Source organism: Neofelis nebulosa, chromosome 7 (genome assembly GCF_028018385.1).
Source record: "Neofelis nebulosa isolate mNeoNeb1 chromosome 7, mNeoNeb1.pri, whole genome shotgun sequence".
Lineage (NCBI taxonomy): Eukaryota > Metazoa > Chordata > Mammalia > Carnivora > Felidae > Neofelis > Neofelis nebulosa.
This window is the reverse complement of record NC_080788.1, coordinates 100,668,703-100,693,989: the sequence shown is the minus strand read 5'-3', so window position 1 is coordinate 100,693,989 and position 25,287 is coordinate 100,668,703. Positions and strand designations below refer to the sequence as shown.

At 44.8% G+C, this 25,287-nt stretch overlaps 1 protein-coding gene across 1 annotated transcript in view; it reads left to right on the top strand.

Annotated features, from left to right (window-relative positions):
* The first annotated feature begins 1,737 nt into the window (after positions 1–1,737).
* The window catches only part of NID2 (nidogen 2), a 66,922-nt gene continuing 43,372 nt past the window's right edge, over positions 1,738–25,287 (top strand). The window contains exons 1-4 of the mRNA XM_058739048.1: positions 1,738–2,308; positions 2,964–3,272; positions 14,267–14,499; positions 19,927–20,681. Coding sequence (XP_058595031.1) covers positions 1,883–2,308; positions 2,964–3,272; positions 14,267–14,499; positions 19,927–20,681 — 1,723 coding nt within the window. The 5' untranslated portion in view covers positions 1,738–1,882. The remainder of the gene's footprint in view (positions 2,309–2,963; positions 3,273–14,266; positions 14,500–19,926; positions 20,682–25,287) is intronic.

Sequence of the window (25,287 nt, the reverse complement as noted above, 5' to 3'; positions counted from 1 at the left end):
TGTGTGTCCGGAACCTGGGCCCTGATGAGTAGGGTCCTCTGCGTCAGGGTCTCCCACAAGGCCGCAAAGTGTCAGCCAGAGATGAGGTGTCATGTCAGACATGACTGGAGAAGGATCCATTTCCAAGTTCACTTACATGGTGATTGTTGGCAGAATTCAGTGCCTGGCTGGCTATTGGCCAGAGGCTGCCCTCAGTTCCTTGCCATGTGGGCCTCCCCAGCTTAACAGCTTGCTTCATCAGTCAGTGAGAGACGAGACGGTTACTGAAGTGACTTCTTGTCACTATTACCACATTCTGTAGGTGAAAAGTCACCCAGCCCATACTCTGGGAGGTTGGAGGGGGGGAGGGATGGGATTATACAAGAGAATGAATACCATGAAATGGGGATTTTGGGGGGATTTAGGGAGGGCCTATAGCTAGTAGCTTATAGCTTATTACCTATTAACCTGTAGCTTATATTACCACCGAACAAATGTTATTTTTATTATGCTGAATTGAGAGATCTGGAAAACCTAGAGAAAGCTAGTGAAGGATTTTCTATCAAAGAGTAACTTTTGGCGATCTTGGCTAAATCAAATCACCTCATGTCTTTGAGCCTTTATTTCCTCCTCCGTCCAATGAAAATACCCATGTCTCAAAGAAATGAGAATGTAAATGTGCAAGCACAAGTACATTTTAGTCACAACAAATATACAACTCTTCACAGTGGGAGGAAGCCAACTGCTTTGGGCCAGTTTTCCATTTTGTGTTGATTCTGTGAGTCTCACAGTCTGATCTCTTCAGAGTTTTCAGGGCTTGGCCCTGTGGGCCCAGAAGGATTTGTATAACTGGAATAAACACCCACAAAAAGAAATGTGTCTTTTGAACATCCCTTACTTAAGGCGTTTCCAAGAGTTTGCTTTTTTTCCTACTTTTTAAATACCTTTGTTTCCAACGACCCCATGGTGCGGGGAGGGGGGTGGGGGGCAAAGAGAGAAAACAGACTATCTGGGAAATTTCAAGCTCCTGATAATAAAAGTGGTAATAAAATCTCGCTGGCTCCTGATTCGTCACAGAGGGGATATTTGTGGTGGATGGGGTTCCCCCACACCTAGCAGCTGGTTTCGAGGCTGTGCGGTTTCCAGTCCCAGGGACCGGCTCAAGTTACCACCTCCCTGCTCACGGGGTGAGAGACCCAGCGTACCCCCACCCTGGCGCCTCGCCCATTTCCGCTAGGTGCCCAAAGAGGATGCTTCATTCCATGCCCCAAATGGAGCCGATCACACACAGTAGTGTTTCATGGCCTTCCCAGGTGCCGTTTTCCCCGGGAAAGGTAAACAGCGCGCTCTCTCTCCCACTGTCTTTTTAAACGGCGCCTCTTGACCCTGACGAGTGGGTATTTCGGCCGGGTAGCCCAGTCTTCCCCGTCGGTGGCCTTTGGACGGGGGGTCGGAATTTAGGAATTACACCTCCCCCCGCCCCCCGCCCCCGTTCATCTCAATACAAAGGCACGCGTCTCCGCAGGGCATCTCCGGGTGGAGCCACGGAGCTGTGGCTGCGACTATGCCTCGAGAACGAGGGGCGCCCGGGACCCCACCACCACCCCGTCGCCCGCCAGCCTGCAGCTGCACACGCCACCGCGGGGTTCCCCCTTGGCGCTGAAGTCCTCTCCTGCGGCGCCGCTGCCCTCGGACTTGGAGGGCCATTTGGTCTTGGGGGAGGGGCTCGTAGGCCCCGCGGAGCAGCCCCTGCAGGAGGGCGGGAGCGAGCCCGGCCGCTCTCGGGTTGCGGAGGCGGAGCGGAGCGGAGCAGCACTCCCGGCAGCCCTGGCCGGAGGCTTCTACCTCGCCAGCCCCGCTGCTCCCGCGACCGCTGCCTTAGAAAACTTTTAACGAGAACCAGATGTGGCAGCCGCTGTCGAACTTTCCCCGAGCCGGCGATTGGTCCCCGGCCGAGGGCCGCAGCCAGTCTGTGCGCTGCGAGGGCCCGGAGTCCCCGCCCGCCCGGGCGCCCGCGGGGATCCAGGTTGGAGGCTGGCGCGGCGCAACTAGCGGGCTGGCGGGCCGGGCCGGGAAGCGCTCTGCGGCGGGGCAGCCCAGGAGCCGAGCCAGCATGCGGGGGGACCGGGCGTTGCCGCCGCCGCCGCTGCTGCCGCTGCTGTTATTGCTGCTGCTGTCCCGGGCCGCGGCGCTGCACCCGGACGAGCTCTTCCCCTACGGGCAGTCTTGGGGGGACCAGCTCCTGCAGGAGGGCGACGACGAAAGCTCAGCCGCGGTGAAGCTGGCGAGTCCCTTGCGCTTCTACGAAGCTCAGTTCAGCTACCTCTACGTAAGTTCAGCCCCCGCTTGGTGTGGGAACCGGCAGATGTCTCGCAGCTTCTTCCCAGGGGTCCGTGTGGTGTGGCTCTCACCGAACCCCTGCCTTCCGAGGGGGAGGAAATAGTCCGCACGCCCTGCTGTCCCCGAGCGCCCCTGGGGTGGGAGCTGGCTTTGCAGCGATGCTGCTGTCTGACTTGCTTTTCTCTACCTCGAGAGGAAGAGCGAGAATTCAGATCCACAAACTCGCAGCCACAGAAACGTCCCAGGCGGAAAAGGAGGTGGGGATGCTGGGGCGGCCAGTGGGGTTTCCAGTAAGGACCTCGAGAAGGCTGTGCGCGGGTGCAGAGCTGGTGTATTCCCTCCTCGGACCCAGAGGTTTCCTCCAGCGTGGTGCGGAAAGTGAGAAGATACTTTAGGGCTCCTGGACCTATCGCACCCCTCCGTGGGGGTAGAGGGGGTTGGTGGGACAGCGGCTAAAGTTGCGCTGGTCGCCCTAAATCAGGAATCGGGCTCCCAGCCGGTGGGGAAGGGAGAGCTTCAAGCCCGGGCCGGTTCCCTTCCCTCCATGTGGAGCAGGGTGAGCGCACACATTTGGACCTTTGGTGGCTGCCCGTGGGCCTCCTGCCGCGTACGCGACCGTCACCTTTGTCCCCCTCCTCTCACAGGTGGGCACCAACGGTATCATCTCCACTCAGGACTTCCCTAGGGAAACCCAGTACGTGGACGATGATTTCCCCACAGACTTCCCGGCCATTGCTCCCTTCCTGGCAGACATCGACACGAGCCAGGGCAGGGGCCAGGTCCTGTACCGTGAGGACACGTCCCGGGCTGTGCTGGACCTGGCTGCCCGCTACGTGCGCTCAGGCTTCCCGCGCACCGCCGCGCACTTCACCCCCACCCACGCCTTCTTGGTCACCTGGAAGCAGGTGGGCGCCTACGAGGAGACCACCCGCCGGGCGCCGCCCTCGGAAGAGGTAACTGACCAGGAGTGCTGCGCCGCTGGGCCAATGGAGGGATGGGTTTGAACTCTGGGCTGGAACTCAGGGACTGGCTTGGAGTTTCTTCTGAGTCTGTTCTCATGCTGAACCTGCCGTATCTTGTGGTGGCACTTGGGCTGAAGTGACTCGGAAGTGGAGAAGGCTTCTTTAGGCATCCTCTGAGGATCTGAGAGGTGGCTACAGAATTCTAGCAAAGGGATCGGAGGGCCCCAGGGCAGATGCGGAAGGCCCTCCGAACACAAGGCGGTTCACTGTTTGGTTGTTTATTTTTAGAATCACCTCTAAGTATACAATAATTATTTCTAATTATATGTTCATTGAAGGAAAAACATCAGCAAATACAGGCAATTTAAAGAACAACCTCTCATTTTACTAGCACTCAAAGATAATCACTGTTAAACATTTTCATTTATATCTTCCGGAGTTTTTTTTCCCCTGTTAATATCTGTATTTATCTGTGACTGTCTATTAACAATAATGGGTTCACACTGCACACAGTTTTGTAAACTATTTTTTCCACTACATAGTGTATTGTCAATATATTTCATTGTCACAAAATACATTTCTCCGACATCATTTATAATATCTGTATAATATTCCACACAATGAATTGACCACTGTGTTCAGTGGTCATTAAGATTATTTCCAGTTTTTCATCATTATGAATAATTTGGTGAAGCGCTTTTTTTTTTTTTAGCTAAATTTTTTGCACATATCCTTACTGGATAGTCTAGGAAGTGGAATTGACGGGCAAGAAAGAATACACTTTTTCTATTTTCTATTTATTTATTTATTTGTTTGTTTGTTTATTTATTTATTTATTTATTTATTTTAAAGTTTATTTATTTTTGAAACAGAGAGAGAGGGGGGGGGGGCAGAAAGAGAGGGAGAAAGAGAGAATCCCAGGCAATCTCCATGCTGCCAGCACAGAGCCCAACGGTGGGGCTTGAAACCATGAATCGTAAAATCCTGACCTGAGCCGAAATCAAGAGTTGGGCCTTTAACCGACAGAACCACAAGCGCCCCTATTTTTTTTTTTATTTTTTAAGAAAGCTTATTTACTTTGAGAGAGTGTGTGTGTGTGTGTATGTGTGTGTGTGTGCGCGTGTGTGCACGCACGCACGCACAAGTTAGGTAGGGACAGAGAGCATGAGAGAGAGAATCCTAAGCAGGCTCTGTGCTGTCAGCACAGAGTCCCTCACAGGGCTCCATCCCAGGAACCGTGAGATCATGACCTGAGTGAAATTAAGAGTCCAGTGCTCAACCTACTGAGCTACCCAGGCGCCCTGGGAATACACTTTCCATAAGGTTCTTGATGGTTTTTGCCAAACTGCCCTGCAGATATTAGTTTACGTGCCCCCTAGTTTACAGGGGACTGCCCTCCATTTGTTTTATAGTGTCTACCTGAGCAACTAAAACAACCCAAGCGCTCAGTCTTTAGGCTTGGCAGCAAGATCTAAATACTCCAAATGGACCTCAGGTGGGATCAGGGTAGCTTGGCAAGTGGTGAACTGCCTCATTCTTAGAATAGGTAAGGGCTCCTGTGAAATTAGACCTGAATCTAAAATGGCGTACTCGAAGGGCTGAAACTCTTATAATTTATTTCTATTTTAACTCATTATGTTTCTTAGCTGTAGAATGATGGCACATATCCTCCCTGAAAGATCAAGATCAAGTAGCTTGTCCACACTCCCTGAGTAGTTCAAGATGGTGGCCATTCTTGTTTTGTGTTCTGTAAGAGAAATATGCCCAGAAGGCTATTCTGAAAAGATCTAGAAAAAAGTGTTTGGATTTGTGGTGGGTTTTTTTTGACATTTAATTTTTGTCAGGCAACATTTAGTTTTGTTCATTGAGTAATTTTTTTTTTTTTTTTTTTTTTTTTACAGATGTGGGTTTGACATTTCAATTATTCAATTCAACAGAATACATTCAATTCAAACAAATATATTGAGCACTTTCTTAGTGCAGGGCATTGGGCTAGGTGGGGGGTTGGAGAAAGATGAATAAGGTAAGGCTCCCCATCATTATGTTGCACTCATTCATTCACTCATCCATTCGTTTTTGTATATCAGTTCAAAACACTTACCTGCAATTAAATATACCACACCTATAATAAAAAACGTAGAAAATAAGAAAACAAATATTATTTACAATTTCAGTGACCAGAGGTTACCACTGCTAATACTTTGTGTTTTCTTCCAGTCTCTTTTTGTAAACATATGTCTTATATGTGGCAGATATGTATGTGTGTGTATAAGTAATTTATATTTAAATGTAGTTAAGATTTATTCATCCAACAAATTGTTTTTTGTACACTAACTATATTTCAGAACTGGTATAGACACAATGAAAGGAAATACTCTTTACTCCCAAAGACCTCATAGTTTTAGTGAGGACATTGATTATGTGTAATATAATATGATAAGTGTAATAGCATCTTCACTTAAGAAGACTAACGCTGACCCTTCCTGATTAGGGGACTCAATCTGGGAAGGTTTTTGTTGTTTTGTTTTTTTTTTAATTTTTTAAAAATGTTTTTAATTTATTTTTGAGAGAGAGAGAATATGAGCTGGAAAGGGGCAGAGAGAGAGGGAGACACAGAATCTGAAGCAGCCTCCAGGCTCTGAGCGGTCAGCATAGAGCCCACAGGGCTGGAACTCGTGATCCACGAGATCATGACCTGAGCCGAAGTCGGACGCTTAACCGACTGAGCCATCCAGGTGCCCCTCAATCTGGGAAGGTTTTAATGAGGAAGTAGTTTTGAATCTGAGTTGAGCTTAGTGGAACAGTCTCAGAAGAAATAGCATGTGACATATCACCCATGTGCTGTAAAGTGTAATGTGTTTTGGGCATTGCATGTGGTGCATTATTACTGAAGAAGAACGGTTGTTGGGCATGAGGACGAAAAGGCCATGGGGGGGGGACAGATCATGTTCTGCTGGGAGTTTGAACTTGGTTCTTTGGCAGTGGGAAGGGTTTTGAAGGATTTTAAGCAGGGGATTGATTTTTTTTTTTTTTTCCTAAAGTTCTTTTTGTCTGTATTGAGAGGGTAAGGGCTCAAAGGAAAGATTACTAAAACAATTACTATATATGTTGTTTATTCAAGCTATCTACTTAATTCTTAAAACAATTATTTTATCATACTGTCTTCCCACAACAGTCCTACAAGATAAGAATTATGTTTGCATTTCACAGATAATGGCAAATAGAAGATAATACAGTGGTCCAGAATTCTCCTCGTTAGGCAAAGGCAGGCTTAGAGGACACATTTCTTGATTCTTAGTTTTTTTAATTGCCTTTATTTTAAAGTAATCTCTACACCCAGTGAGGGTTTGAACTCACAACCCTGAGATCAAGAGTCGAATGCTCTACTGACTGAGCCAGCCAGGTGCCCCAGTTGTTTTGTTTTGTTTTGTTTTGTTTTGTTTGTTTTGTTTTGTTTTACTGCTTTTAACACAAATTTTTCATGCAAGACCCATTTCCTTGGCTCGAGTGATGTTGGTGGACACAATAATAATTGTGCTTTTTCCACAGACTTCCAATAAATAAAGCTTGGTGTGATCTTAGTACCAAAAGAATGCTTAGAATCATATTTCATTCAAAGGAAGAATGAACTTGAAATGAAATTGGCTGCCAAGGATGCTATTGATGCCTTATTACTTCTAAATTAGTATTCCAATGCGCTAAAGAGAATTCAGCTGCATCTGTCTTACTTTTCAGTAGAATAAAGACAGATGATGTTGAATTGAGTGAGGCTGAATCAGGGAGATGAACAGTTACACAGAAGTGCTGGGGCGGTGAAATCACAGTAGAGTTTTACAATTCCATTTTTATCAGAGCTCATTTGAAACCAAAAATTACAATACAGACAAGGTGAATTTGTTCATTATTTTTTCAGTTTCATCTGTAGCATAGGAATACTGCTCTCTCACCCACCTTTCAGGTGGTTGTCAAGCCAATGACAATATAAAAACATCTTGAAAGAAGATGTGGATTATGAAAGGTTATCCAGTGACTTTGGAAGTAATGATTCAGCCTCATTCTTAGTTTTCTCACCTGTAAAATGTGGGAGCAATGCCTACCTTACAGGATTGTTGTGAGAATTAGCTAACGTGGCATTTTTTAAACATATTTTTTAAATTGTATTTATTTATTTTAACAAAGAGAGAGAGAGAAGCAGAGAGAGAGGGAGAAACAGAAAATACCAAGGAGGCTCCATGATCAGTGCAGAGCCCGACACCATGACCGTGAGATCATGACCTGATCCGAAATCAAGAATTGGTCGCTTAACTGACTGAGCCACCCAGGCGCCCCTAACTAATGTGGCATTTTTAGGTAGGGTGACATTTTTAAGTAGTTCTTATATCCCTTTAGACCTAGTGGGTATGGTTGCTCAGCCAATCAGTGTTCCTTTGTGTGGGCTTGATAGGACCAGATTCTAGTTTTTTTTAATTTTTCTATCTTGTAAGGACACTGTGATGGAAGCCCTTTGCATAAGGATTCTTTAAATACTAGGTTTTCTGAATTGCAACTTTTGTCTGGTCTCTTTTGGGTGGGAAGTACAAGAGGATTTGTAGATTCCATCTCTCTTTTACTTTTCTAGTTAAAATCATTCCTCAGACATCGCCATATGCTCATTTGGCTTTGGGATTTGTTTCATTTCGAAAGGAGATAAGGGTTCTTCTGTTTGGAGAGAGGATGTTTTTTTCAGTTACCCGCATTGAAGGTTCTTCTGAATACTTTAAAGAGCCCTGTGATTTGATTATTTTAATCAATAATTAACTTATAATTAACTTATAATCAATAATTAACTTATATAATTATTATATAATTATATAATTATATAATTATATAATAATTATATAATAATTAACTTATAATCAATAATTAACTTATTTTAATAGTTCTTTGGAGATAGATTTTGGCAAGCAGTAATCTGCCTTGCCTGAAGCACTGTGTGAGTTCTGTGTGGCTTTCTTGAACCCTGACATGCTAACCTGATGTCACAGAGTTGCCGGAAACTTGAAGATATCAAAGGAATGGCATCTTTACCATGTAAAACAATTTCAGTTGTTGCTCTTTCTTTCCATGGGTATTCATGGTGGGTATGACAGGACATGGTACCTGATGTTTCAGGAATGGCCAAGGGTGATTGCAACTAAAAAAAAAAAAAAAAAAAAAAAAAATGAGTAGTGTTTATCAGTTCAGGTAATCTGAGATTCCTTGAACTGTCTTAGGTACCTCACAGGGCAAAGCAGTCATGGTATTGGCCTTCAAAGAACTTGTTGATGGAGGTAAAGAGGACTAGTGTTTACTTTAGCTATGGTTTTGGGGGGAGGGAGGTATTGTTTTGTCGTTGTTTGAGTGATGGGAGTTATGGAGAACTGGGTCACACAGATCTGTGTGACATGGGGGGATGTTCTGTTGGAATTTAAGTTGGCCTGGAAAGACGGAAAGAATGGACCTTGAGAATAAGGCAGCAGGAGAAGTTGTTCCAAGTGAGGCTTTTCCTGAGGCCAGAGAAATGGATGAAGGGATTGCACAAGATGGGCGGAAGGTTGCACTTCGGAGGCCTCACTGTGGGGACAAGGTGTGTTGACTTGTGTCACAGGATGATTGTCGTTGATGGAAGGGGTGGGTCCAGAGAGAAAATGGGAAGTAAAAGCAGGACTTTGTTGTAGGTCACTGACTTCTGGAGCTGAAGTCCAGAAGAGGAGAAGTCTGAGGTTCTATCTGAAAGAGTTTAACCTGACTCTAAGATATAGTTGTGAAGATGTACTCAACAGAGACATATATGGAAATTGGTTAATGAAATGCTGAAGTTTTGCTAAAGGCTAAGAGTCAGGAATGATGTCACGTTAGAGACTAGAGAATTTATCTCTGTAGGATTTAGGGCATAAAAATGAATGAAGGGAAGTCTTGTGTGTGATGGCAATGTATGGGTACTGGGAGATGGAGAAATCTGTTAAAGAGTGGAGATTAGTGCTTGCACCAAACACTGGAGGCCAGAAGTCAGTGATGCCACCGCTGTAGAGAACATGTGACCCTAAGGAAGACAGACAGGAAAGAACTTTGTGACACTTGTAGGGAGTTATCCTACTTCTTAATTTTCATTTTTTTTTTTAAGTTTTTTGGTAAGTATGTACGTTTGTATGTATGTATGTATTTATTTATTTTAAATGTTTATTTATTTTTGAGAGAGAGACAGAGCATGAACAGGGGAGGGGCAGAGAGAGAGGGAGACACAGAATCCGAAACAGGCTCCAGGCTCTGAGCTGTCAGCACAGAGTCGGATGCAGGACTTGAACTCACAAACCATGAGATCATGACCTGAGCCGAAGTTGGACACTTAACCAACTGATCCACCCAGACACCCCGAGTTTTTATTTATTTATTTTTGAGAGAGAGACAGAGAGAAGAGGGAGCAGGGGAGAGTCAGAAAGAGAGAAAAACAGAGAGAGAATCCTAAGCAGGCTCCGCACTGTTAGCACAGAGCTGGATGCAGGGCTCAAACCCATGAACCACAAGATCATGACCTGAGCACAAACCAAGAGTCAGACGCTTAACCCTGACTGAGCCACCCAGGTGCCCCTTTCATTGTAATTTTTGTAATTCACTATAGGCAAACTTGTTTGGGACAAGGCTGGCTGGCGCTGTTCTGATTTTTTGCCAGATGACCGAAATCAATTGCATGAATTGTAAACTCAGAAGTTTGTAGAAGGGCATGTTTTATATCTGCCAGCATGGCTCTGCTGAGCGTCAACACTGATTGGTGATGTCCCATACCTGTAGGGGAGAGTCAGACCCTGCCTGGTTTCTACTGATGACTCTGGCTTGTCTCTCTTTCTGATAACAAGATGGGAGAAACCTTGAAACAAGGCAGCCACTGGCCCTGATCCTTCCTGTGCTGCCCCTCTTCCCACAGAGGTCACTCTCTCCTCCCTGGGATCCTAAGGAAGTTGGGAACCAGTGACCCTTTTGTGGGGTTTGGCGGCCCATCTGAGGGTTTGTCTTCAGAGACAGAGCATGTGGGGTTCTTGCAAAGGCGCTGGTCTCCAGAAATGTGAAGACCCTTCCGGTCTGGAAGCCAGTTGAGGGGTACTTTGGGAGGAGGACCCCTTCAGGACTTCATGAAATGTGCTCTTTAGCAATTAGATGTAGAATTTTGTGGGGCCGAGACAGAGAACTTCAAAAGAGATCATTTGGTGTGTGGGTGGTTTTTGAACAGCCAACCTCTTTTGGCCTGTACTTTGGGATCATAAATTCTATCTAAAACTCTCCTATTGGCCTGTTTCAGTGGAGACAAGTGGATTAAATAAAGGCTTATCACCTGTCTAGTAAGCACTTGGCTCAGGGATGGCATATAAAAAGCACTGAATAAATTTTCATTGGAATGAATTTATTGACTGATTGACTGAAAGAATGAATAAAATAAAGTGCTAAATTCCCAGGCCCTGCAGTAAAAGCCAGACACTCCCCTTCACAGCTCTGTTTACTTTCTCCCTCCCTTCTTCCCCCATTCCCTTCAGTTCCCTTGCAGTCTCTAGGACCCCCCTCCTCCTTATCTTACAAAATTTCTCTAAACTCAGAACCAGGATGCTTCCTTCCTCACATTTGCCATAGGTGATCAATGCCAGGAGCTTTGAAAGCTTAGATAATTACAACAGGTCCTTTCTCCTTCCTCGAGTACTTTTCTTTCCCTAGCTGAACTTTGTTGATTCTGACAAATGGGGTACTCTGAAGTTACGGAATCAACATTAATTGATGATGTAGTATGTATTATGTAGAGATATGATGCAGAGTAGGCTTTGTTGACATTCAGCAGAAGTTATGGTTTCCTAGCTTTGAGACGTTCTAGAAAGCGTCCTCTGCCTTTTGTTTTCGGAACAGTCGAGTTTGCTAATGAAACAATCCACAACTACAAAAATAACAAGTACCCTAGTGCCTCCCCCCCCACCCCCCCCACCCCCGCTCCACCTCTGCCATCTTTAAGTGTGTGTGCTTAAAGAAAGCAAGAAAGCAAGCAGGGGTGCCTCGCTGGCTCGGTTGGTAGAGAATGTGACTCTCGATCTCAGGGCCCCATTTGGGCGTAGAGATTACTTAAAAATAAAATCTTTTTTTTTTTTAATTTTTTTTTTCGTTTTTTTTTTTTTTTTTAATTTATTTTTGGGACAGAGAGAGACAGAGCATGAACGGGGGAGGGGCAGAGAGAGAGGGAGACACAGAATCGGAAACAGGCTCCAGGCTCCGAGCCATCAGCCCAGAGCCTGATGCGGGGCTCGAACTCACGGACCGCGAGATCGTGACCTGGCTGAAGTCGGACGCTTAACCGACTGCGCCACCCAGGCGCCCCCAAAATAAAATCTTTAAAGGGGTGCCTGGGGGGCACCTGGGTGGCTCAGTCAGTTGAGTGTCTGACCTCAGCTGAGGTCATGATCTCGCGGTCTGTGAGTTCGAGCCCCGCATCAGGCTTTGTGCTGACAGCTCTGGACCTGGAGCCTGCTTCAGATTCTGTGCCTCCCTCTCTCTCTGCCCCAACCCACTCGCATTCTGTCTCTGTCTCTCTCAAAAATAAATAAACATTAAAAATAAATAAACAAACAAACAAATAAATTAATAAATAAATGAAGGCGTGCCTGGGTGGCTCAGTAGGTTAAGCGTCCAGCGCTGATTTCGGTTCAGGTCATGATCTAGCAGTTCACGAGTTCAAACCCTGCATCAGGCTCTGCGCTGACAGTGTGGAGCCTGCTTGGGATTCTCTCTCTCTGCCCCTACCCCACTCACACTCTCTCTCTCTCTCAAAATAAATAAATAAACTTAAAAAGAAAATAAAATCTTTTTAAAAAAGGAAGCAAAGCAAGGTAAGTTTTTCCGTTAGAAAACAAAAAGGTTGTGTGCCTTCTTTTTTTCTTTAAAAGCGTTTTAACACCTGAATTGCTTTGTCCTTTAAGCAAAACCTCAAAACTGTGCTTTGAAATTAAGCTTGTGAAAGGCAGAGTAAACACTAGAAGAGTCTGAGCACCATATGGGGAAGGGCCATGGACAGAACGAAATTCAGGACACTTTCCTCTTGTTTCCTCTTTTATTTAGTAAGATGTGATGTTCTTCTCTCTGCCTGCTTTTATCTGTCTAGCAAAATGGAGAAATAATACTCCTTACCAGTAAATAAGGGTCACATTATTTAGGAAGTAGTGTTATTTATAAATACTTCCCAGTCCCCTACCAAATTGTAAAAGGAGGGGGATTTAGTGAGAGAAGCCTTCTTTGAGTCCTAAATATAATGTCTTTTTAAGATAAGGAAGTACCATTAACAGACCATTTGGGGTTGTGTGGAGATAGCCTTATGTAGGTAAAGGCAAAAAGTGTCTGGCTGAAAATACAACAGTGAAATGACCTTTAAGGAGTGATTCTATAAGGACGTGGGTGTTGGGTTTGTGACGAATTCAGTCTCTCACTCTGGTCTGCTTTGGCTCCTCCTGTGTTTATTAGCATTCACAGGCTGCCTCTGTGACGCCTCCCCAGCCCAACCCTAAGGTCTCACACACCCTCCTCTGGCCTCTACTATCTTCTCCGCCAACTCTCCTGAATTCCAGTCATGGCCGTTCCTTCTCCGAAATAGTGAGAATGTCCTGGGCAGAAAGTCTCCCTTCCTTTGTTTCTTCAGCACCAAGCATAATGTCTAGTGCTTTGTAGGCACATAGTAGGCACTTGGCTGAATTAATGTGCGAGTGGATTAATAATGGAGTTTACAAACACATAAACAGCTAACTAAGCAAGATGAGGTGAATGCTAACGAGAAATACCCACAAAGGTGTTGTGGATGGTCAGAGAACAGAAATAAATCTACAGGGAATCACAAAATGCCTCAGAAGGATAGCGTTGGAATGTTAGGAAGGTTTCCAGGCACAGGGAAACATGAGCAAAAATACAGAAGCAGTAAAATACATGACACAGATGGGGAATGTTACGTAGTCTGATGAAGATGCAGTGGATCTAAACCTGGGGAAAGAGTTTAGGGCACTTACAAACCGCCCTGAATGGCACGCTAAGGAGTAGTTAGGGTGGCCTAGTGGCACAGGGCATAGACTCTGGAGCCGGCTGGCCTGCCATCACGTACTAGCTACCAGCCCTTAGGCAGATCTCTTAGCCCTCAAGTCTTGTTTCCTGATCTGTGAAGTGAGGGTAGGCTAACTCGCGTGCTGGTGTGAAAAGGCGGCAGAAAGAGGAAAGAGAGCAAGGGTGTGAGAACAGTAAGGAGGCCTTTAGATCATCCACTGGCTAACACCATGCCTGCCCATCACGGGTATTCAGTAACAGATGAATGAATGAATGAATGAATGAATGATCCACATGAGTTCCTGGGACAGTGAACTAAGCCAGTGGCTGTGGGAATATACAGGTTAATTTTGGTCCTTGCTCTTAGCTCTTAAAGAGGTTTGGATGAGAACAATATGAAACCTTAAAAACGTTATTTTTGTGGGGTGCCTGGGTGGCTCAGTCGGTTAAGCGTCCGACTTCGGCTCAGGTCACGATATCGCGGTATGTGAGTTCGAGCCCCGCGTCGGGCTCTGTGCTGACTGCTCAGAGCCTGGAGCCTGTTTCAGATTCTGTGTCTCCCTCTCTCTCTGACCCTCCCCCGTTCGTGCTCTGTCTCTCTCTGTCTCAAAAATAAATAAACATTAAAAAAAAAAATTTAGAAAAAAAAACGTTATTTTTGTAACCTGTGTTTCTTACCTATGCACATTTCAAGTGTTAATCTAAATGATAAAAAAAAGAATTATAATAGTATAGCTTACAAAATTGTAACTTGGAGAGGAAATTGAGAAGAATATAAGGTACAAACGCAATTTGGAGGAATCCTAAGAAGGGGGCAAACCCTTTGTATTTTATGATGCTTTGTCTGCATTCTGTTTTGTTTTTCTTTTCTGTTTCTTTTATTAAAAATATTTCCTATTTTTTGTTTTTCATAGCGGAACACTTTCCAGGCAGTTTTGGCGTCTGATGAGTCTGATACCTACGCCCTCTTTCTTTACCCTGCCAATGGCCTTCAGTTCTTTGGAACCCGCCCCAAAGAGTCTTATAACGTCCAGCTCGAGCTTCCTGCCCGGGTGGGCTTCTGCCGAGGGGAGGTCGATGACCCGAAGAGAGAGGGTCCCTACTTCAGCTTGACAAGCACTGAACAGTCTGTGAAGAATCTCTACCAGTAAGTAACTCAGGGCATAAGCCCTTCCCTGTCTGATGTTGAGGACCCTTTGGAGCTACCCAAACTCAAGCGGCCATAAGACCATTAAATAATATCTTGGGGGCTTCTACTGGAGGCATCAGGTCAAAACCAGGAACTAGATTAGACCCTAGGGGGAACAAAGTCACCAAAATATAAAAGGCCCTTTATTTTTCCTGCCCTATTGGGTATAGATACCGGAAACAGAACAGTGTTTATGTGTTTGCACAGCCACTGAGGCTTGCTATGGAAAACATTGCTCTTGGAGCCACATAAAAATGTCCAGTAATATAACTGCCCAGACTGAGATTTTTCCAAGTTAATCATTTCACCGGAGGAGATGTTGTAATTTAGTCTTTTAGGCAGATACACGTTAAAAGTTAAATCAAGTATAGTGTAATTTGGGGAAAAGGGAAAACCAAACACATTGGTAGCATTTTCGAGGTCTCAGGGTTTCTGTATGGCTTCATTAACTGAAACCATACTGGTTGGTTTTCCATGAGGTCGCCAGAACTGAGCACATTCCTCAGTGCCATCAGAGGCTTCCTCTGCCAGTGCAATAATATGCCCTTGTGCTATGTGTCCGTCCGCATCAACACCCTATCTGGGTCGGCACCATTTCATAACTTACTAATTTCAGGGCTTGTAAAAACTATCTTTGCTTTTATTCCTTTCCCTAATACTGGGCTAGAATCCAGGCGGACTACACTGTTTACTTAGCCTTCCTTAACTGTGTCTCCCTTCCATTATGTTATTCCTGGGCACTGCAGTACCTCACACTTTTACATGCCATCCGCTCTGCTCAGCTATCAGAGAGCAGGCCCTACAACCAGATCTGGTTACTTAGTGCTGACATGTTTGGAGGGCTTAGTAGTTGCCAAACATCATGTAAAACACTTTCCAGAAGTTGTCTTAGTTAAAACTCACAGGAATCCTGGGAGGTAAGTTCTACTATCTTCTCAATTTGATAAATGAGCTTAGGGAAGTTAAATTATGACCTCAAAGTAATTAAGTGGCAAGGCCAAAACTCAAGCACAAGTCTGGAGTCCCCAACTCCTCGTTTTGTGCTGAATCCCGCTCTGCTTTCCCAGTCTTCTGACCAACCTTGGGCATCTTTAGGTCTCCATCCAGGCTGCCTTTTAGTTCAGACGTGAGAAAATTTAGCTGCTTGCTTTCTCTCCTCTGGTTTCACCTTCCATTTCGTCTCTGGAGGCCACAGATTCTCTACTCCTCAGACGTTATTAAGAGTTCACACTGGGCAAAGCACTTGAAATGCAAAGATGTTTGAGACAGCGGCCCTGCACACTGTCTAGCAACCTATACTCTGGTAGACAGACAAATAAATGGGTAGAATTTCAGAGCACTGGAATGAGTGTTGACTCTACTCCTGGTACAGGAGGCGGTGGGGGCCAAAAAGTCTGTAGGAAAAAGCAGTTGTGCTCCCCACCACGGTGATAAAAACCCTTTGGAACTAACACACATGCTTACACATGTGCACACACACATGCACACACATGTGCACACAAAGACTTGCACGTGCATACACACACACACACGCAGCACTCCCATTTACCTCCCTCCGTGCCTCATTTGTGTCTTTGATGCTTCTTCTGAGTTCCTTGCTGAGAACAGAAGATAGGGGACTGACAGATTTTTCTGAAGTATAGCTCATACTTAATATAAAATATAAAGTACAAACACACGGAATAATGTGAAATAAAAGCACAAATTACCCATTATCACTGCTTCAAGCAATAACCAGTATTAGCAGTCATTCTAACTTAAGAATTATGCAAAAACTTTCTAAAACCAAAATGGTTCTTTTGCTATACATGTAGCATTTTCCCATTTATCAATGTCTTATAGGTATCATTCACTAAGATAATCTGTTCGTTTCATCGTTTTAAGGCTATTGAACATTGCATCATTTTTATACCACACTATTAAGATAAAAACTTACTGGTGAATTTGTTTTTTATCTTTCCTTTTAGAAATATCATTGCAGTACACAGCATAACACACTTTGCTCAGATTCTTATTTCTGGTAAAGATAACTTCTTAAGAGTGGAATTGCTGAGAAAGGATAGATACAGTTTTAACGCTTTGATTTACATCAACAAACTGCCGTTCAGAAATGTGCAGTTTCTATGCTCACCAATAGTATAGAACTGTGATCAACAGCTTCTTGTTAATATTTGTGAATCTGGTAGGTATCAATTGCTATCCTCACTCTAATTTCTTTGATTAGATCCTTACTCTCGTTTCTTTGATTACACCTTTTCATAGGTGTAATAGCCATTTATCCATCTTTGTGACTTCTCTGCCCATGCCCTTTGCTATTTTCTACTGGGGTGTGCACGGAGAGCTCTTATAAATAAAAATTACAGCAAGAGTATTAATTCTCTCATCTGCTGTGAATATTTTTGCCCAGTTCATCTTTAAAGTTACTCCACATCAAGAAGCTGTAGGTTTAGTGTCATCAAAGATAGTACTCTTTTCCTTTGTTATTCTTAGAAAGGCTTTCCCTACCTACCCATTGTGGAAATGGTCCTCAGTTTAACCTTCTATTTTACTTTTCCGAATTTAAATTTTCAAAAATACACAGAAAAGTGGAGAAAATAGCTGAATGAATACCCAGAAGCTCATCAGTTAGATTTAGAAGCTGTTGACATTTTGCCATATTATTCATCATTTTTAAAACACTTAAGTATTTTAAGGTAAATCACAAACATCATGCTAATGCTAAATACTAAATACTTCAGTATGCATCTCTAAATAATAAAATTATCTTTCTAGTCAGTGGAATCTTTGTCTTCCTCAAACTTGTCTTATAATTGTGAACTTAAAGGTAATGGATTATCTAATCCATAGTGTATTTGGCATAACTCCTCTTCTGCAAATTTAAATGCGAATGCACACATTTGTGTTTTTTGAAATTATACTTTTCTGTCTCCTGAAAGGCAGTAATTACTAAGTACTAATCGTGTGCAGGGCCTCATGCTAGGCATTTTATGTGGTGTTCTTACTTAATCCTCCTAACAGCCCAGGGAGGAAGGCACTGTCATCCCACTTTGTGGCCTTGTTTTCCTTTGTAGAAAATAAATTAAATTTTCTCTATCTCTGAGCTTTCCAAGTGACCTCGGATTTTAGGATAAACTCAAACTGGTTACTTTCCCATCACGCACAACAACAAAAACCAGGGTAGTGATTTATATTCATTAGAGAGTTGTTTTATTTAGCTGTTTTCTGCCATAATTTGTATTTTCCTAGTCTTTGAAACTTTTATAGTTTTTCTAACTTCAAGAAGAAATTTCATAGCTGCAACACGTCTGATGCGATAATAAACTAACTATCCTCAGATCCTCAGGATTCTCTCTTCTTACTTAAGTGTTCCTTATTTGCTTGCCGGAAAAACACCAACATGGAATCTTAGAATGTACCAAGCATATATAGCATACTGCACAAGAGATCACAGTTTTGTTTTCTCTGCTCCTCTTTCCCTAAAGTAACTATAAGAGCAGCAGCAGAAACAATAACCACAACACACACACACACACACACACACACACACACACACACACACACACGATAGAGAGTGGGAGAGGGGAAGGTGGACAGGAGGAGAGGAAGAAAAGGGCAAGGGATGGGCAGACAAGGAGGGAAGGAGACATTCTTAGAATTGTACTGAAGTTATTATTGCTATGGAAATCCATGTGAACATGATGAGTTCCTACCCAAATGAGCAATGATTCTTATAATGATTCGATAAATTTGTTATTCTCTAAATTAAGCCTTATGACTCACTGACCCCCATAATTTTTTTTGATTAGAGGGGGGACTTTGAGCTTGGTATTTTGCACATACACCAGAGGAGTACAGAAACTGGTGCATTCAAACTAGCCAGACCCTTGTTTGTTCAAGTTTTTGTTGTTGTTGTTTGTTTTTGTTTTTATTTTTTTTAGAAGTCTTTTATGTAGTTCTCTTTAGAATGTGTCATTGACTAAAATAATGGATCCTTGGGGCATTGAGAGAACTGAGTGGGGTCCATGTTCTTTTTTAATAAAGAAAACACGTGAGCTCTCTGGTTCCAGATGTTTTTGAACACCTCTCGCCTATAACCCATGGAATTTTGATTAAACTATTTTCTTTTTTTTTCTTTTTTAAGGTTATTTATTTATTTTGAGAGAGAGAGAGAGTGCATGTGCACATGCGGGGGTGCGGGGACAGGAAGAGAGGGAGAGAGAGAGAATCCTAAGCAGGCTCTGCCTGGTCAGTGCTAAGCCTGATATGGGACTTGATCCCACTAACCATGAGATCATGACCTGAGCTGAAATCAAGAGTTGCACGCTTAACGGACAGAGCCACTCAGGTGCCCCAAAACTACTTTCTGATATTCCCCTTAACTTTGTTCTGCATTTGCTCAACATTTTTTACACTTGGGCATGTATATTTCTTTGAGTGTTTTTACATTGACTCACAATTCTATGTGAGTTAGTTTATATTGATTAATCCATGTGATTAAACAGTGAAATGTCTGTAACAGTCTGAAGACCAGTGATCATTCAGATGCCGATTGACTCTAGTATATTGGTTTTCTGACATAAGGTAGATATTTAGAGCATGGGCTTTGGTGTTAGTGGTGAATTCGTGTCCAAGCTTTACCAGTTATTAGTTGTATGACCTTAAGAAGATTGGTTAGCCTCTCTAAACTATTTTCACCTCTGTAAAATTGGGCATAATGACTGCCCCTACCTTGTAGATTGTACTGAAGAACATTAAGCACTTGGTATATCACTAAATCTCAAAAGTACGTAGTTGTCACTGTTTTAAGTGTTTAACAAAGTTGTATAAGCATACATTTTTCCGAGTGTGTTAAAAGTAGAGGACGTATAAAATATTCCTGCATTCTCTATTTGTTTTCAAATAGCCAGATTTTAGATAAAACATGTGAATTTTAGAGATTTTTTTTCTTTTTTAAAACGTTTATTTATTTTTGAGGGAGAGCGGAGGAGGGGCAGGGAGAGAAGGAGAGAGAGAATCTCAAGCAGGTTCTGTACTGTCAGCGCAGAGCCTGATGCGGGGCTCAAACTCACAAACCAAGAGATCATGCCCTGAGCTGACAGCAAGAGTCAGAGGCCAAATTGAGCCACCCGGGTGCCCGTTAAAGCAGATTTCTAATCTGATGGTCCAGCATTCTGAAAGCTAATGTTGAGTAAGAGGTAGTTTACATCAAAATTCCAGTATAATCATTTTAGTTAGCACTTAAGCCTGGTTTTATTTGGTTTTATACACTGATGAAAACTCTGAATCTGATCTTAACAGTGTTTCAGTTTTAAAATAAATTGCTCACCTTTGTTGGATGGTGGGCGAATGGACACTTTGGTCATGCACTGTTTCCTTTTTATTTAGACAAAGCAACCTGGGGGCTCCTGGAGTGTGGGCTTTTCATATCGGCAGCACCCCCCGACTGGACAATATCAGGCCAGCAGCACTTGGAGGGGACCTTTCCAAAGGCCACTCTGCAGCTCCCCCCGAGCGTTCCTTTGGCCTCCCTGAGGTCCTGGAAAGTGACTACACTGAGGACAATTTGGATTATTATGATGAGAATGAGAATGAGGGGGGAGTCGAATATGCTCCGAGTGAACCAGAGGAAGCACTGAATGGCCACAGCAGTGTTGATGTTTCCTTCCAATCGAAAGCTGAGTCAAGACCCATGGGGGGTGGAATGTCTCCACCGAATTCTGATCTGGCCTCCCCTTTGCCGCATCTGACCTCTAGTAACTGGCCATTCTACCCTGAAACGGAATCTGCCACCTTGAACCCTCAACCCAAAGAGGGGAGACATCCGTGGGGGATGGACACCCCAGATTTAAACGTTCGCGTTGAGTCTTCTGAACAGCCAGGGACCAGAGGCCCAGCTCCATCAGAAATAGAAGGGGAGTCACTGGATCCTTCCCAGGGGACCCTGCCTCCGTATCCTGAAAACAAAAGCATCAACCCCTACACATTTGGAGGGGCACCACCATCAGAAGAGGATGTTCCTCCAGCCCTCCCTGAAGGAAAGGTCGTTCTTCTAAACTATCCCTTGCCAGCTCACAGTATACCACTGGGTCAAGGGAGGCAAGTGTTAGGGGTGGAAGACGTCATCACTTCCAACACTGAGGGTAAGTGCGTGAGAAAACCGGGCGCTGAGATTTCATTTTTAAAATGCTGGTTTTGCGCAGAGTTATGATTTTTCCCTCCAGGGAGTTGGTGAAATGTTCAGCAAAATGAAGATTGGAACTGACTTTTAAACCTATGTTTCAGGAGACGGAGTATCTTTCCTCTGCCAAGTAAATCTTGGCAGGCAAAGTCTGTTGGAATCTCTTGACCATTAATAATGTTTTTTTTTTTTTTTTTTTTTTTAAATGGGCCTCACAAAGTAAGTGGGGAAGAACTAGGTTGTTCGTGCCGGCTGTGCTGTCATAGTGTAATGAAGTGTTTCAGTTTGAAAGTTCAGCAAAGGTGAGGCGCCTGGGTGGCTCAGTCAGTCGGTTGACCGTCCGACTTCAGCTCAGGTCATGATCTCGCAGTTTGTGAGTTCGGGCCCCACGTCAGGCTCGTCGCTGACAGCTTGGAGCCTGGACCCTGCTTCGGACTCTGTGTCTCCCTCGCTCTCTGCCCCTCCCCCGCTTACCATCTGTCTGTGTGTGTCTCTCTCTTGCTTTCTGTCTCTCTCAAAAATAAACAAGTATTAAAAAAAAAAGTTCAGCAAAGGTAAAGTGTTCTGAGGCTTCATATACATTATAGTGACGGAGGGGTGAAGGCTTTAGTTTCAAGTGGCTGGTTGTGCTGGCTCAGACGCACATTCCAGATTCTTGCTCTGTTATGGGATAATGCTTGTGCTCCCCTTAGTTAGAGATGCATTGGTGGTGTGTGGGAGGGGAGACCCCTGGGGAAAGAAAGTTGCTAACCACCTGTGCCCTGTCATTTCTGGTTCATGGCTGTGCGGCTGCGGTATTCACCTCCCTGCAGTCTTGTCCTCATTTTATGACTCACTGACCAGTGTGAGGGGGCCAGGAAAGAAATGCCAAGAGGAGGCCGTGGTTAATTAATACAGACATGGAGCCATGTTGCCTTCTCTTCCAAATAGAGTCTTGTCACATCAGCTCTTTCTTCCCAGTCAGGGACGTAAACACATGAGTGGGAAACCGAGCACAAATTCATTCCAGTTCCAGGGACTGCTCATCTGACCTCTAATAGGAGGCGAGAGGCCCGAGGTGAAAGCACTCTTCAGGACCTCTGCCCTGCCCCCTGCCCCACCTTTGCTGTTTCCCATTCCTTTTGTAGTAAAAATGTGTTGACCTAGCAGAGGGCCTTCTGGGTTGTGCTGCTGTGGTAGCGATCTCGAAGGACATGCTCAAAGAAGCGCTTATTTTAGGAGGAAAGAAGCTATTTTGTGACAAAAGTGGCATTGTGTAATGATTAGAGGGAGAACACTGGTGTCAGACTTAGGTTTGAATCCTAGCTGCCTTGCTTGCTTGCACGCTCACTTGCTGGGTGACCTGAGGCAGCTCATGAAACCCTCAAGCCTCTGATTTCTCCTCAGTTTGCTGAGGGGACTATATGAGATAACAAAGTTCTCAGTGTCTGCACTACCTGATCCTTAATAAATGGTGGCTGCTTTTACTAACGATGGAAGATTTAAGGCAGTAGGAATGAGGTGGGCGGGGGTTGGCTAGAGGTTAGACAAGGGGCTTGTTAATGCCTTAATTTGTGCCTAAGGGCCACTTTTCTGTCAAATGGAAGATGTGAATTTTATTGGAAGACTTTTCAGTGAAAATTCCATACATCTAAAGAATATTTAAAGCCACGTATCAAAGATTTTTAGGAAAGGGAATTTGGAGGTAAAGACGCAGTCCTAAAATGGTCTTGTCCCTTGTGATTTCCTGCCCTGGGAAGAGGTTGGAATATTAAGAAGCCCATCTGTGGAAGTGATTGATTGAAGGGTTAGGAAGAAAGGGGCTGCCTAGTCTGCTTTGAGCTGTGAGAGGTTGAGCTTGCTGGAGCGAGGGGAGGAGGCTTAAGGAATATAGAGAACAGAGGCAGCAGCCATAACCCTTCTGGGGCACGAACTATGGTATTTAGCAGCTGCTGGAGGGCGTCTACTCCTGACGTCTTAGAAATGGCAAAATGCATATGAAAAAGCTGATTAGTACACGGAGACATTTAGGAAAAAAAAAATACCTAACTAGAAATTTTTGAACTGTGAGGAGAAAAAAAATCGGCAACCTCAGAGAGCACAGATAAAACTTGAGAGCAGAGAGGGAAAATCAGTTCTGATTTTCAGGCTTTAGGAAGACTGTGTGGATTATAGAACCGTGCACTTAGTAGATACTTTTTTTTTTTCAAATGGAAACATTGGCACCCCAGAGGTCCATCAAGCAGAAATGGACTTCCTCTGGGATAGCTGGTGGAGGGGGGTAAGCAGTGACTCACACGGAAATTTGCCTGCAAGTGCCCAGTGGTGAGCCACCTGCCTGGCCGTTTCTACTGACGGAGTGGGGGAGCATGGATCTGGGTGTTGGGTGACCTGAGCTTGAGTCCCAGCTCTACTGTGTGGTTTGGGCTAAGACATATACTCTGGCCCTCGTTTTCCTCAGCTATTAAATGGAGAAAATGTAAACCTTGTGAAGTGGCTATGAGGATTGGAATTGAGTATGGCAAGCACCATGCCCAGTGCATTTTTAATTTCCCCTTTAAAACTTACAGGTCATCTTGCCGAACCAAAATATTAAGATTTAAAGAACCCCCAAATATCTCTTCCTCTCTTTTCAAATTTTTTTTCCCTTAGAGACTCTTTTTATAGACTTTTCTTCTTGTTGAGAAATCTAGATTCTTTTCAGAACCTGTGTACCACACTCACGATTGTCCCAATCACGCTCTGTTTTTTTTTTTTTTTTCATTTGTTTATTTTGAGAGAGGGAGAGGGAGGGGCCCAAAAAGGAGGGAGAGGATCCCAAGCAGGCTCTGCACTATTAGCGCAGAGCCTGACACGGGGCTCCAACTCACGAGCCGTGAGATCGTGACCTGAGGTGCCATCAAGTTGGACGCTTAACCGACAGAGTCACCCAGGCGCACCCCCCCGCCCCCCCCCCGCCCGGCCCCAGTCACACTCCAGTTCTGGCCTCAAATGCATTGTTTGCTTTGTTCTATTTTCAGAGACCACAGAGCCAGCACTATAATGGAAATGCAAGCATCTTCTATCTAAGGTGCCTTGTTTGTGCAGGGAGCTCCAGGAGCTGGTCAACAGAGCAGAGAGTTACCCGAGTGCCTGCCTCACGCCCTGCTCTGACCGAGGCACTAGTGGACTTTTTGGCTGGCATTTGTCACATACCCCCTGGGACTCTAGGTGGGAACTTGCTTTAGTTTGTGCTGTCACGATCAGTCTTCAAAATTGCCCTGTGAAGTGGAGATACTGTCATTCTTCCCATGTTACGGAGGAAGAAGCTGAAGCCTGGAAATACTGAGTGATTTGTCTGAATAAGAGAGAAGGGAGCCACGGAAGGATTGGCACATGCTGTAAGGTGACACAGCGGAGGGCAGACCCACACGTCCCTGCAGTCTGGGAAGTCTTTGTGAAGGAAGAGGGCCTTGAGCCAGACTATGGCATCAGAGTCTGAGCTTAGAGAGGGAAACTGGGGAAGTGGTTTGGACAGAGGACTGACGTGTGAAAATGGAGAGCGAGAGAGTGGATGGGGTGGAGGAGAGAGGTAAGGACTACGGCGGACCAGGACCAGGACCAGGACCAGGACTGACTGTGAGGTGGGTAGTGGGCATGACGACTTACAGAGCTCTTAGGTGTTCCTGTACCTGCTGGGGTGGTGCTGTGAGCACCTTCATCTAACCTCAGTCTGCATGATGAAACCTCAGCCATCCGTACTCCACCATGGGATCCTGGTGTCCCCACTTACATGACAGTCGAGCCGGGAAAGCCCAGGGTACCACAGGGATTTCCCTGTGGCTTCTAGTCCAACCCTCCTTTTGGCTTTGGGAAAGGCTGCAGGAATGTGTTACTCATGTAGCTTCCACCCTGGGATGAATCAGAGCAGGCTCTGCCTCCCCCTCCAGCATCTCTCCCAGGGACACGTCCAGGTTGCTGAGGGTCTGTGAGCACGAAGGCTTCCCATACCTGTGGAGACCCCTGCATGGGAGAGCCTGCTGGTGACATGACAGTGGATGTAAACCACTGCCCATACCAACCCCCACGCCTCGACTCCTAATAACTATGTGCCCAATGGCATCACATACACACACACACACACACACACACACACGCACACACACCCCAGAAGAAAACAAACTGAAAACTGGAGGGAAAAGTATACCACTGTTTTGTTTTGTTTTAATGTTTATTTTTGAGAGAGAGGCAGAGCGCAAGCGAGAGAGGGGCAGAGAGAGAGGGAGACACAGAACCTGAAGCAGACTCCAGGCCTAACTCATGAGCTGCAAGATCATGACCTGAGTCCAGCCGGATGCCCAACTGACTGAGCCACCTAGGTGCCCCTATACCACTGTTTTTCATTACAGAGTTGGATGTGGTTTTTCTTACTAGTCAATCATTCTACAAGGCAGGGAAACTTAGGAAGATCTTTCCTACAGTGAAAATGTGGGTCCTTTTCTTGAGCAGTAAAAGCTGTTGAAAGTAAAAAAAACAAACAAACAAAAACAAAGTCACTCCAGGTGCCAGGGGCAGCCTCCTGCCTGAAGTCCTCCTTCCCCTCTGTGTCC